Below are 11,327 nucleotides of genomic sequence, written 5' to 3' on the forward strand. Positions count from 1 at the left end.
ACAAGCTCACATCATCAGCAGTTCAATCATTGGAGGCTTTTAAAGTGCATCCAAAACACACTTCACACACCTTGAGCTTTTCCACATTGTGTCTCATTATCACCACAAACTTCAATGTGCTATAAAACATTGAAGTTTCCTTCGCTTCACAGTAGTGAACTGTGATGCGGAGGAAAAACAATCTGTGGCCCACTTAAAGTTCAGTCTGTCAGACTGAATCTGTGAAAAATAAATTTCCCAATAATACCTCAGATTCTCAGTTAGATTAAAGTCTGGACTTTGATGTCTTTGATCTAAACCAAATGACTGGATGGTTTGTTGTTCTGTTGGAGGATAACACTCTGGCCTTGTCTCTTCTAGGATTGCCCTATTTTAGCTTCCTTTATAGCTTGGAGTCAGAGTAAGATGGTGGGGGCTTTTTAGGTTTTCACATGTAGAAAAATTTGAGTTACTTTGGGCTGGTCTATGACATTTCAATGAAGTACAGTGAAGCTTATGACAGAAAAATTCAAGAGCTGTGAATAGTTCCACATGGCTGTGTGAATGTTACGTTGATATCTGTATTCCTTTACTAAATGTGTGTGTGTGTGTGTGTGTGTGTGTGTGTGTGTGTGTGTGTGTGTGTGTGTGTGTGTGTGTGTGTGTGTGTGTGTGTGCACAGGAGTGTGAGAAAGAGAAGCTGCTGACAGAGAGGAACCAGCTGAAGGCCTGTATGGGAGAGCTGTGGGAGAACTTCTCCTGCCTGTCCCAGGAAGTGTGCCGGGATGTCCAGCTGAGCCCAGAGCAGGTCCAGTCCTTACACCACTACTGCCCTGTGCTGCGACCCCCCAACTCCACTGCCAGCAACAACACAGCCCACGAGCCCAGGCCTCCCGCCATCAGCACACCGGCCACCACCAGCATCGACCTCACAGGCCACTCTGGCTCTGCCACGCCTGAACCCAGCTTCCAGGGGTTACCGGGACCCTCAGAGAACGAGCCTGAATCTGCCGTCAGGAACGGGGCGGACCAGGATACGGGGGGCTGCGACACCAGCTTGTACTCCACATCTGAGTCTGTGGAAAAATCCAACCAAACAGTAACGGTAGATTTTTGCCAGGAAATGACTGAGAAATGTACAACTGACGAGCAGCCAAGGAAAGACAGTACCAAGTAGAGGTGGATCTTTATTCAGTTATTTTGAATGTTTTTCTATTATTTAATTTTACTCCTCTGACAAACCTTTTCTCTGGGTTGTGAGATGGTCAGCCTCTGCCAGTGTTCACTGAAAAACAAGCTTTGTATTTATGTCATTTTGTGTTGTTTTTGTTTCTGTATGTTTTGTTGAAATGGTTGACACTAAAATTGTCTTAACAGCAGCAATACTGTTCTGCAGGCATTCTCCTCTTACCCTGACAGAGTGGGAACCTCTCACCAAACTTGTACCATGGTGCTATACCCGGCCAGCCGGCAGGAGCCTCTGCAGGGGAGACTGCCGTTCATGTGTCACACATCACAACTTCAAGTTGAACCTCATTGGACCTAAGCAGCAGCTTTCTTTTTATACAAACAGGATCTCTGTTTCTTCCTTTCTCCTGTCCTTTTCTCCTTCTACCGCTCTGTCTTCAGATGTACTCACACACACATACACACACACACTACTTCCCCAACAGGTTCTAGACCTGCTCTAGAGATGTAGAGACACAAATGTGTGCAGAATCACCTCTAAACTACTTCCTGAGAGTATAAAGGCAACTACCTGTTAACTCCATATGATAGAAACCAAGTTTTTCAGTGTCATTTTTTTATCAGCATCCAATCCTGAGGATACCTTCAAACTGTGAGATGTAGATGTGATTGCAACATTATTTCTTCTAATTATCCTGAAAATCTCCTGATGATTTTAGCTCAAACACTTTGGTCCTGATTTCCACATTGCTATAGGCTGCCTAACAGATGTGAATGTTTAACATTTCCAGGTCAATGAGGCTAAAATATTACAGAATTTAACCTGTAAGATTTTATCTTTGTTCAGTTTGTAGCTGAAAAACTGTAATCATTTGCATTATTGATTTTTTTGTACTTCAATATTTTTCCAGCTTGGAGATTGTGACTTCCAGCTACAAGTGGAGTGCATCTTAATTTGGGAGTACTTCACATTGGACAGCATTCGTTTAAAGTATTTAAGTCAGGTGCACCCATTTCATTAACATCAAGATAAATCATCATAACAGAGAAATCTTCCATCACAGAATACAAATGTTTTGCTCAAACAGGAGCAGAGTTTTATCAACCTAAATAAGTATTTAGTACAGATCCGGTTTTTCCAGTATGATGTAAACAGAGATTTTTAGCAGCTCTAACTTTTTCAAGAAAGTTCTGATGAGATTCTGCGCATATTAGTCTAAACTTCTCAGATGTTTGTGTGTGAAAGCAGCTCGTTAGTCTCTCTCTACCTCTGTCTACCTCTCAGTCCCACTCTGTCTCGCTCTGTCTCTTCTATGATTATATCTCAGTGGCCCTTTTCGTCACAAGAATTCAAACTCAGGAAAGAAAAATCCTCTGAATGTTCAACCTAATTCATTGAAAATGAGATGAGAGCTTCTGTACAATAGGAAGTTACAATGCAGTGAGACTGTAAAATGTTCATATGCAAGCAAAAAAAAAATGTTTTCAAGCGTTTCCTATTTGTATTTCTGTACAGGAGAACTTTGTACAGCCTGTAACTGAGAACATTCCTTCTATGCCTTCCACAGCACTGAAATGAAAGGAGAATAAGGTGATTAGATGGCTATTTTTATTTCCCACTCATCAGCAATACCATTGTATTTGGATGTTGTATCAGTGATTTTTCAAGTGCTTGTTTGGCAGATGTGTATATAGTATGGAGCATGATGACTGTAACAGTGATTTTTGTACGTGTAGAAACGTAGGTGTTTCTTTTTATTTCACTTGGGTTATATCAAGCACCTTTCTAAGGGAAAACTTTTGTTTGCTGTTTCCTGTCCTGCCTAATGAATACTTTCCATCATGGTGGGTGTTCTTATACTCAGGAAATCAGCTCAATACATGAATACACACACACAAAACACACACAGCATGCATCCATACACATCCAACCATGAGCCCCTTGCATGTTTAGAAATGACCCATGAGAATATTTTTACGGACTGGCTCAGGCCAGCCCAGCTTCACCTTTGGCTCCTTTTTAAATGTGAAAAACTTCTCCCCATGTTGCTTAATTCCTTTTATAGCAGTATTTAAAGATGTTACTTGTCTAAGCTCTCACAAACACATTTCTTTTGCTATCGACATTTTAAAATTTATCCAAGAAAGAAAGTAAAGAATGAATGAATGAATTTAGGCACTTTGTTTCTGGCCCCGAGCGCTCAGAGCCATTAGCACTTCAGCTACACTCTTTGTCTTTATTTTCTTCTAAGTCTAAACCTGGAGCACTTAAATTGGCCCTGCAAGAGAAAATGTTTTTGATATCATTATATTAATATATGTCGGTGAAGATTTAGAAAGACATCTAAAAGAAGTTAATGTTTTAGTATATGATTATTCTCAACTCTGCTTTGTGTTTCTTTAGTAATGAAATAAGCTAATTCCTGATTGAGTTGACATGAAAAGTGGTGCGTGTGTGTGTGTGTTGTCCAAATGACTGAAAGCCAATCCTGTAAGGTCGTAAAATTGTTGCCCCGATTGTGTTTGGTCATCCATCTCTGTGATGTGCATGCTGCCTAGAACTATATGCGTAGTTAGTTGGTCAAGCTTGTTTTGCCTTGTAAGTTCTCTCTTCTTTTAAAATGCTTTTAAAAATCCTTTCCCAAAATGTTTTGTATAAAGAAACTTAACTGTATCAAACCTCACGAGAGGCAAGCTACAAGCAAGTACAAGCAGGGTTGAATTCAGCATGAAGCTTTGCTGCTTTTTCTTCTCTTTAAGGTCCCAATCCTACAGGTATGATAGTGTAATTTCTGTTCTGCTGAGCATTTCAACTAAGGCATAAATAACTATGCTAACTTTGCTATTTTATCTATCAAAGTCAGTCTTCAAAGTCTACCTCCACCTCTGTCCCTGGCATCATCCAACCCTTCTTCACTACAACCATGAACCCTGTTCCTTTTTGGCAGCTCCTCGACCTCCTCTGAACATCTTCCTCAGCCTTCCCTTTCCTACATTGATTCCAGATTGCTCCACCTGAGCTGTCCCTCTGATATATTCATTCCTAACCGTGTCCGTTTGGGTCACTTTCAGTGAAAACATGACTTTGTCCAGCCCTGCTGGCTCTATCGCCATCTCCAGTTACCATTTGTAGAGCCACCAGCTGTGAAGCATTCATCTCAGCTGGTCTCTCTGCCATTCTTTGTCCCAGTCTTCCCCTCTCACATGTTCTGCCTGCTGCTGTGGACAGCTGACCCCAGGTACTTTAACACCTGTTCTGCTTTCAGCTTCAATGCTCCACCTGTGTCCCATTGATTGTATCTTACTCTCCCATTAACTCCTGGTAGACTATGGCCTCTAAGACCTTCAATCACAATGCAGCAGTGGTGGTTTATGTGTCCCACTAATCCCAGTTGATACATGTTATAGATATACCAATTCATTTGGATGCACTTGGCTGCCATATAATGGTCTAACCCAATTTGGATATTAAATACCTAAGTGTATATTTATCATATGTTATATTTTATAAATGAACAATGAACAAATATATAATGAGCTCAATAAAACGGATCACTAGCCAGTGGTTTTCCTAAAGCATAACAAGCTGCATACATTCTCAAAGGGTTCACTTTCTAATCCTGTTAGGTCATCAGTCTTTATTTTTGTCCCTGTCTTAGTAAGGTGTTTATTTTGGCTTTCACCTTCAATGTTTGGCTGTGTTTGACAGAGGACATTAATAAAATCACCCAAAAAATCACCACCAATCACCATGAAAAACCTGGTTTTTCTGCCAACCTGTCTGATGCTGTGCTTTTTTTTTTGTCTCTTCTTGTCAGATTAACACAGGATTGGGACTTTAAAGTTTGGACAAGATTTTTGGACGTTGTTCCTCCTAACTTTTTCTGATGTAAATTTTAGATTAAGATCTCATTGGTTGTTCCTTTCTGTTTTTCAGCAGGATACTGTCTCATATGTACTTCACTACCCCATTTTTAAATTTTTAGGATTGATCCCTTTCATAGAATGCACACATGCACAAGTTCATGTTCATGTTACACACATACCACACATACACAGGTTTGGAGCAGAAGTAATGATATTTAAATATATATTTCTACATATATAATGTTTTTGTTTGTTTCATTTTTATGTGCTGTTTTCTTTCATGAACACACTCCAAAAATAGCCCTATGTTGACAATTTTAGTTTGCAGAAAGAAATGATCTACATTGGACATTTTTCTGCCAGATTAGGCCTAAAGATGATTCACTTTTTCTCTTGAGAAATGTAGCCAAAGTTTATCAGAGGCTCCTGAGATTTTCTAATACTTCGATAGAGAACACAGACTCTTCCTAACGTATTTTGCCGTTTCTCTGAATTTCCAAATATAATCCCATTGAACTAATGTTTTTGAGGTTTAGTCCCTGCTTTTAGTCCAGACTTTTATGATTTCTTTATGCTCTCTTTATGCTGAAAGGCTCACCCTAACCTTTAGCATTGTAACATGTAAATGATCTTTAACGAATCTTGGAACATTTGGGTTTAAGCCACAAAGAGAAAATGGTTTTATTTTTCATTTTCTATTTTTAGTTGACAGCAAAATATGTTTTACCACTGGTGGCTTCTAGCTACGTAAATTTGTGTCACCAAGTTTCAATCAATACTCTGCATTTCATCACTATACCAGTAATATGGACATACCAAAGCTGTCTGCATGGTGCGAGTAGATGTCAGTCAGCCAAGGATGTTTTATTGCTAATTCAGTGAAACACACCATTAAAACCTCAGGGTGGTGAGAACTTACACATGCTCTGGATTTCACTTTGAAGCAGAGTAGAAAAGCAATGAGCTGAATAGTTTTTGGATTTTTCTGCTCATGATGTTGGAGTGTTTTATTTTCTTCAGGTGACTGTTGCTACCAGAAACAAGCTCTGTATTTGCCCACCTGATAGATATTGAGGTTTGATTTTCCTTTTTTTTTTCTCAATCTGATTTTGATCTCCTGTGACTGTGTGGAAGCAGCACAATACAAGCATTTCTTTATTTGGTGTGAGGTTAGCGGGGAGGAAGGAGATGAGATCAACAAATTCAGTCTGGTTATTGTTAAACCAAAACTAGAAGCTGGAAGGTGCTGACAAGCTATGCAGACGAAAAGCAAATGCAGACTTGGTTTGAATTCCTCTTTGTGTTAAATCAGTTGCAAACCAATCACATTGATTATGAACAAAATTTTATGTCTTATTATATGCATGAATTGAAAGAAAGTTGTGTTGACCTGAGTTGGTCTCCAGGTTGTTTTGTGCAGGTCAAACATAGTTACAACAGTATGATTTATATATGAACATGCTGTAGCTCTGTAAAATGAACCCACTCATCTTTCTATCTAGTTTTGTTACATTTCCTTTTTTTTCTTCTTTTTTTTTGTCGCTGCTTCTCTGGCACAGACACTGGCAACTCCAAAGGTTGTTCTGAAAGAATACGAACAAAAACATGCCTTTTCACAGATTACTCGACTTCATTTTTTTTTAACGAAAGAAAATGTGTGTTATTTAAATGCACAGGTTAAGATCATTGAGTGAAATCTAAATGTAATATGTTTACAGATAGGTGTCATGTCATGTTTTATCTATTTTCTCCATGTAAGAGGCAAAAAATGAGTTCCTCTGACCTTGTGTTTCATCCAACTTTTCGGATGACTCAGCATTACATGGATACAAGTGCACCTCCAATATTTGCCTTAGAACTTGCAGAGGCCATAGTTCACATTCAAGTGAAGTGAGTGTATGCAGGGGCCTGGGCCCCCATCCCTGAGTAACCAGTGCAGACTTGTCTCACACTTATCTACCTGTGAAATCCTTCATACCTCTCATAACTGGTCAATGACTGTATCAGCAAACTGCATCAGGTGTTTTTCTACATGCTTTTACACAGATTAAATGGATTATTGTATTGGTAGATTTTGGTGCATCATTTTTAATGTAATAGCTTCTAAGCTTGTAGTTCAAGTTATTTTTTCTTATTTTTTCTAGACTGTTTTGTGTTAATATTGTCCACTTGAAATAGCTGTTATTTGCTTATTCTCTACTAAGAGTTCTTACCTAAATTTTTAATGCTACATGACCCTAATTATTAAAGACTTAACAACCATGTAAATACCTTGTTGTGCAACCCCATTTTCATACATTTCAATTGCTAGTGTTATATAAATGACTTTTTTTCGTCTAGACACCATTTCTCTTTATGAAATAAAGAAACTTGCATATCATTCAGAGTACTTTTTGTTTGTGCTAACCGTGATAAATTACTGTACACATTTGCTTTATTCTACAATATGTTTAATTTGTGTAAGAAACTATGCCTTAAGGCAGAGGTTCCCAAACCGTGTCATTGCAGAGGGGGCGCGGGAAGCCGTCTGGATGAAAAAAAAAACAAAACATGAACATGTATGTGCTGGGTTTTTACCTTAGAATGGCCAACTCTCTGTTATTCCTAAGTCAATTTGATAGAGGCTTCCACACTTCCCATATTTGTGTCCTCTGTCACTTTTATCAGCAGTTAATACCGTTTAATCCGTTGTTAACATGTTGTAACCTGTTTTTCCGAGCCGCCTTTAAACGCAACATGAGCGCTACGACGCTCGCGCTGGGTTTCCACCTGCTGCTGGGCGGAGCTACGTAGGTTTGTGTTAGAATCACGGCAGCAAACCAGCAAAACGCAAAGAACTTTTCACAGTTTTTCCCTTCAAACTAACCGACTGAGTTGAGTAAAGCTGTTGGATGCAGGTAATGTTAGCTTAAAGATGACTAGCTAATATCAATACAGAACCTTAAGCTTAACAAGTACCTTGTAGGCTACCGATGTTGGTGTCTATTTTTAGCTACGTACATTCATTTTGCCCCCCAAAACGGTTGGGTTTGATTTGTTCAAGATTTTTCTGTCTAAACATTCATTCTACCTTCTATGCTTATTCTGCTCAGACAGGATAAGTAAGAATAAAAATCCCAGATTTTACTAATTTTAGCTATTACTTAAAGACTTTCTGTTTTGTTCTATTCAGGATTGCTGAGTTTGTTTTTAACAAATTAAATCCAGTATATGTGTAAAGAATCAATCCACAATATAGTGTGCATCATCTCAAATAGATCAAAATCATATGGAAAACTATAAAATCAAATCAATGCAACATTATCTAAATTAATTTAGAAACATTCCAGTTCAGTTCTAATGGTAATACAACATAAAGAAATTCAGTTCAAAATGATAAATTGATAAACAGTTAAGAACACTTAGTAACTCTTTAATCAGTGAATTTGCAGCAATCCTTCCCTCTGGGTGAGAGTAGGAGCATCTGGAACAACTGCTGGCAGTCTTAAGGTGAGAAGCAAAGGACATGTTGGTTACAATATGCATCGTTTAAACAAACAGTGTCACTGTTCATGTATTATTTAGAAAACAATAAAGCTGTGGGTGCTGTGGTGGCGCAAGGACAAAGCACAACCCACATATGGAGGCCTTCGTCCTTGACGCGGCTGTCGCAGGTTCTGTTCCCGGCCTGGTGACCTTTGCCGCATGTTTTCCTCTTTCTCCCTTTACCCACTTTGCTGTCAATTCATTATCAAATAAAGATGACTAAAGTCAATAAAACCTTTAAAAATAGTAAAACTTCCTGCAATTTAGCCTGTGGCCAGTTTGGTATAAATGTAGCCTCATAAAAAATTACAGTAGAAAACGTTAACCCAAATCTCTGTTGCACATGGAACAGACAGAAAGTTCATTTTCAAGTTCCAACACGTACAGTGATGTACCTTGTGTCCACAAAAATACATATATTCAATTGGAATTTAATGTGAAAGACCAACACATTTTGTTCATTTTTCTTTTCAAAACAGCTCAAACTCAGTCAGATTAGACGCTAAGTGTTTATGAACAGCACTTTTCACATCTGGTCTGGACTTTGACTAACACATGAATATATTTTGTTTTAAATAATTCCACTGTAACCCTGGCTTTATGTTTAGGGTGGATGTCCTGCTGGAAGCTGAACATTCACCCAGCCTCAAGTCTTTAGATTAACAGTTTTTCTTCCAGCATTTCTCTGTGTTTTGCTCCATCCATCTTCTGTCAACTCTGTCCATCATCCCTGATCCTGCTGAAGAGAAACAACCCCAGAGCATGATTCTGCCACCACCATATTTGACAGTGGGGATGGTGTGTTCAGAGTGATGTGCAGTTGTGCAGTCTTAGTTCTCTATAGCATTTTGTTTTTTGGCTAAAAAGTACATTTTTTTTTTGTCTAATCTGAAAGCTCCTTCTTCCACATGTTTGCTGTGTCCAACATGGCAAATGGGACTTCTTATGGTTTTATTTTAACGTTGGCTTTCTTCCATATAGATCATATTTGTGCAGTGATGACTAATAGCTTTCCTGTGGACAGATCCCCCCTCTGAGCTGTGGATCATTTGGTCCAGAGTCACTAAGGGCCTCTCAGTTGCATCTCTGGTTAGAGCTCTCCTTGTTCAGCTGGAAGTTAAGGTGGATGGCCTTGTCATGGTAGGTTAACAGTTGTGCCGTATTCTTTCCATTTCCAGATGATGGACAGTCAGATGTTCAACGCTCGGAAAATAAGCTTCTCCACAGCTTCTCCCTGATCTGCTCTGTTCCTTGGACTTCATGATGCTGTTTGCTCCCAAATATTCTCTGAACCTCTGAGGCGTCATAGAGCCCCAGAGGTACTGAGATTAGATTATGATATACATATTTGTATTAAGTTAGAAGGACATTCCCACTTACCTAAATGAAAATAACTAAAACATACAATATATCAGCTAAATGTTATAACACACCTCATGCTGGTTAATGTTTTCTAATACCTGACAAATAAAAATTATTTAATGATACAACAATAAGTTGTTCAGTACTATGAAGTTAAGGTTGAGTGTTTCCCAACCTTGGTCCTCAAGGCTCACTGTCCTGCATGTTTTAGAAATTTCCCTGCTTTAATGTACCTCTTTCACCTGATTGCAGTTCACCAAACACCTGCTAATTGAAATCACCTGTGCCGAAGCAAGGAAACACCTAAAACATGCAGGGCAATGTGCCTTGAGGACCAGGGTTGGGAAACACTGGACTAATGCACAGTCAGTAGCTGGTGATAATGTCCCCTCTCTGTAAAAAGAATAAAAAATATAAGAATAAGTTAGAAGCGTATACTGCACAAGAAACATCTGAAAATGTTGTCAAAAATTTTTTATTGTATTTCTCTATCATTGCCCACAGATGTTGGGTTACATCCTGTAACCCAACATCTTTGCTATATAACAGTGTTTCTCAACCCTGGTCCTCACTGTCACACTGTTCTGCATGTTTTTGGTATTTCCCTTCTGCCACAAACCTGAATTGTATCTCTGGGTGATTAACAGGCTTCTGCAGTACTTGATGGTCATGCAATCATTTGAATCAGCTGTTCTGGAATAGAGGCACATCTAAAACATCCAGAGCAGGGGGGCAGTGAGGACCAGAGTTGAGAAACACTGCGATATAAGATGTTAAGACTCACTTTTTGTCCAGCCATGCATGAATTGACACAAATGAACCAGTGACTGGATCCACTAACCTAAACACAGAAACTCTAAGTGTATGAGTGAATACCATCAGATAGCGAAAGTTACACTGAAACTAGAAATGAGGTGAAACATGATGTGAGTGTTTATGTCTACAGAAGTCCTCGGTGCCTCTGGCCTCACGCCAGTATGGATGTTTCTGGTTCACTTCTTCATGATTGAAGACAACTCCAGAATCATGCTCTGCAAGACAAAAAACATTTGTGGTTAGTCTTTTGTTATCCAAAAAATAGGTTTTTCTCTTTTGAAAGTTTTTTTTTTTTTTTTTTTTTAAAGACTTAATGTTTCTATGTTTCCACCATATACATTATTCTGCCTTCTCCAGGTCAGGGGGGTTGTCCTGCCTCAAGTAGAGGAGTTTAAGTATCTGGGGTTCTTGTTCACGAATGAGGGAAGAAGGAAGTGGGAGATCGACAGGCGGATTGGGGCAGCGTTTGCTGTGAAACGTGCGCTGTACCGGTCCGTCGTGGTGAAGAGAGAGCTGAGTCAAAAAGAGAAGCTCTCGATTTACCGTTCGATCTACGTTCCCACCCTCATGAGCTTTGGGTCATGACCGAA

The 11,327-nt window shown here is 39.1% G+C and overlaps 2 protein-coding genes across 3 annotated transcripts in view; one reads left to right on the forward strand and one right to left on the reverse strand.

The window, feature by feature from the left end:
* Positions 1 to 7,414, forward strand: part of bach2b (BTB and CNC homology 1, basic leucine zipper transcription factor 2b) — a 32,349-nt gene extending 24,935 nt beyond the window's left edge. Inside the window, exon 4 of the mRNA XM_015019126.1 lies at positions 662 to 7,414. Coding sequence (XP_014874612.1) covers positions 662 to 1,156 — 495 coding nt within the window. The 3' untranslated portion in view covers positions 1,157 to 7,414. The remainder of the gene's footprint in view (positions 1 to 661) is intronic.
* A 2,404-nt stretch (positions 7,415 to 9,818) lies between these two features.
* The window catches only part of gja10b (gap junction protein alpha 10 b), an 8,601-nt gene continuing 7,092 nt past the window's right edge, over positions 9,819 to 11,327 (reverse strand). The window contains exons 3-4 of one of the 2 annotated variants that reach the window (XR_001422420.1): positions 10,706 to 10,952; positions 9,819 to 10,314 (exon numbers count right to left, since the gene is read on the reverse strand). Coding sequence is in view for 1 of the 2 variants with exons in the window: in XM_015019124.1 (XP_014874610.1) it covers positions 10,914 to 10,952 (39 nt within the window). In the remaining variant the exon portion in view is untranslated. Of the gene's footprint in view, positions 10,315 to 10,558; positions 10,953 to 11,327 lie in introns of those variants that run through there. The other variant, XM_015019124.1, reaches the window with a different exon arrangement.

This window comes from Poecilia latipinna, unplaced genomic scaffold (genome assembly GCF_001443285.1).
Source record: "Poecilia latipinna isolate Pla-1442-1.1 unplaced genomic scaffold, P_latipinna-1.0 Scaffold2378, whole genome shotgun sequence".
NCBI classification, from domain to species: Eukaryota; Metazoa; Chordata; class Actinopteri; order Cyprinodontiformes; family Poeciliidae; genus Poecilia; species Poecilia latipinna.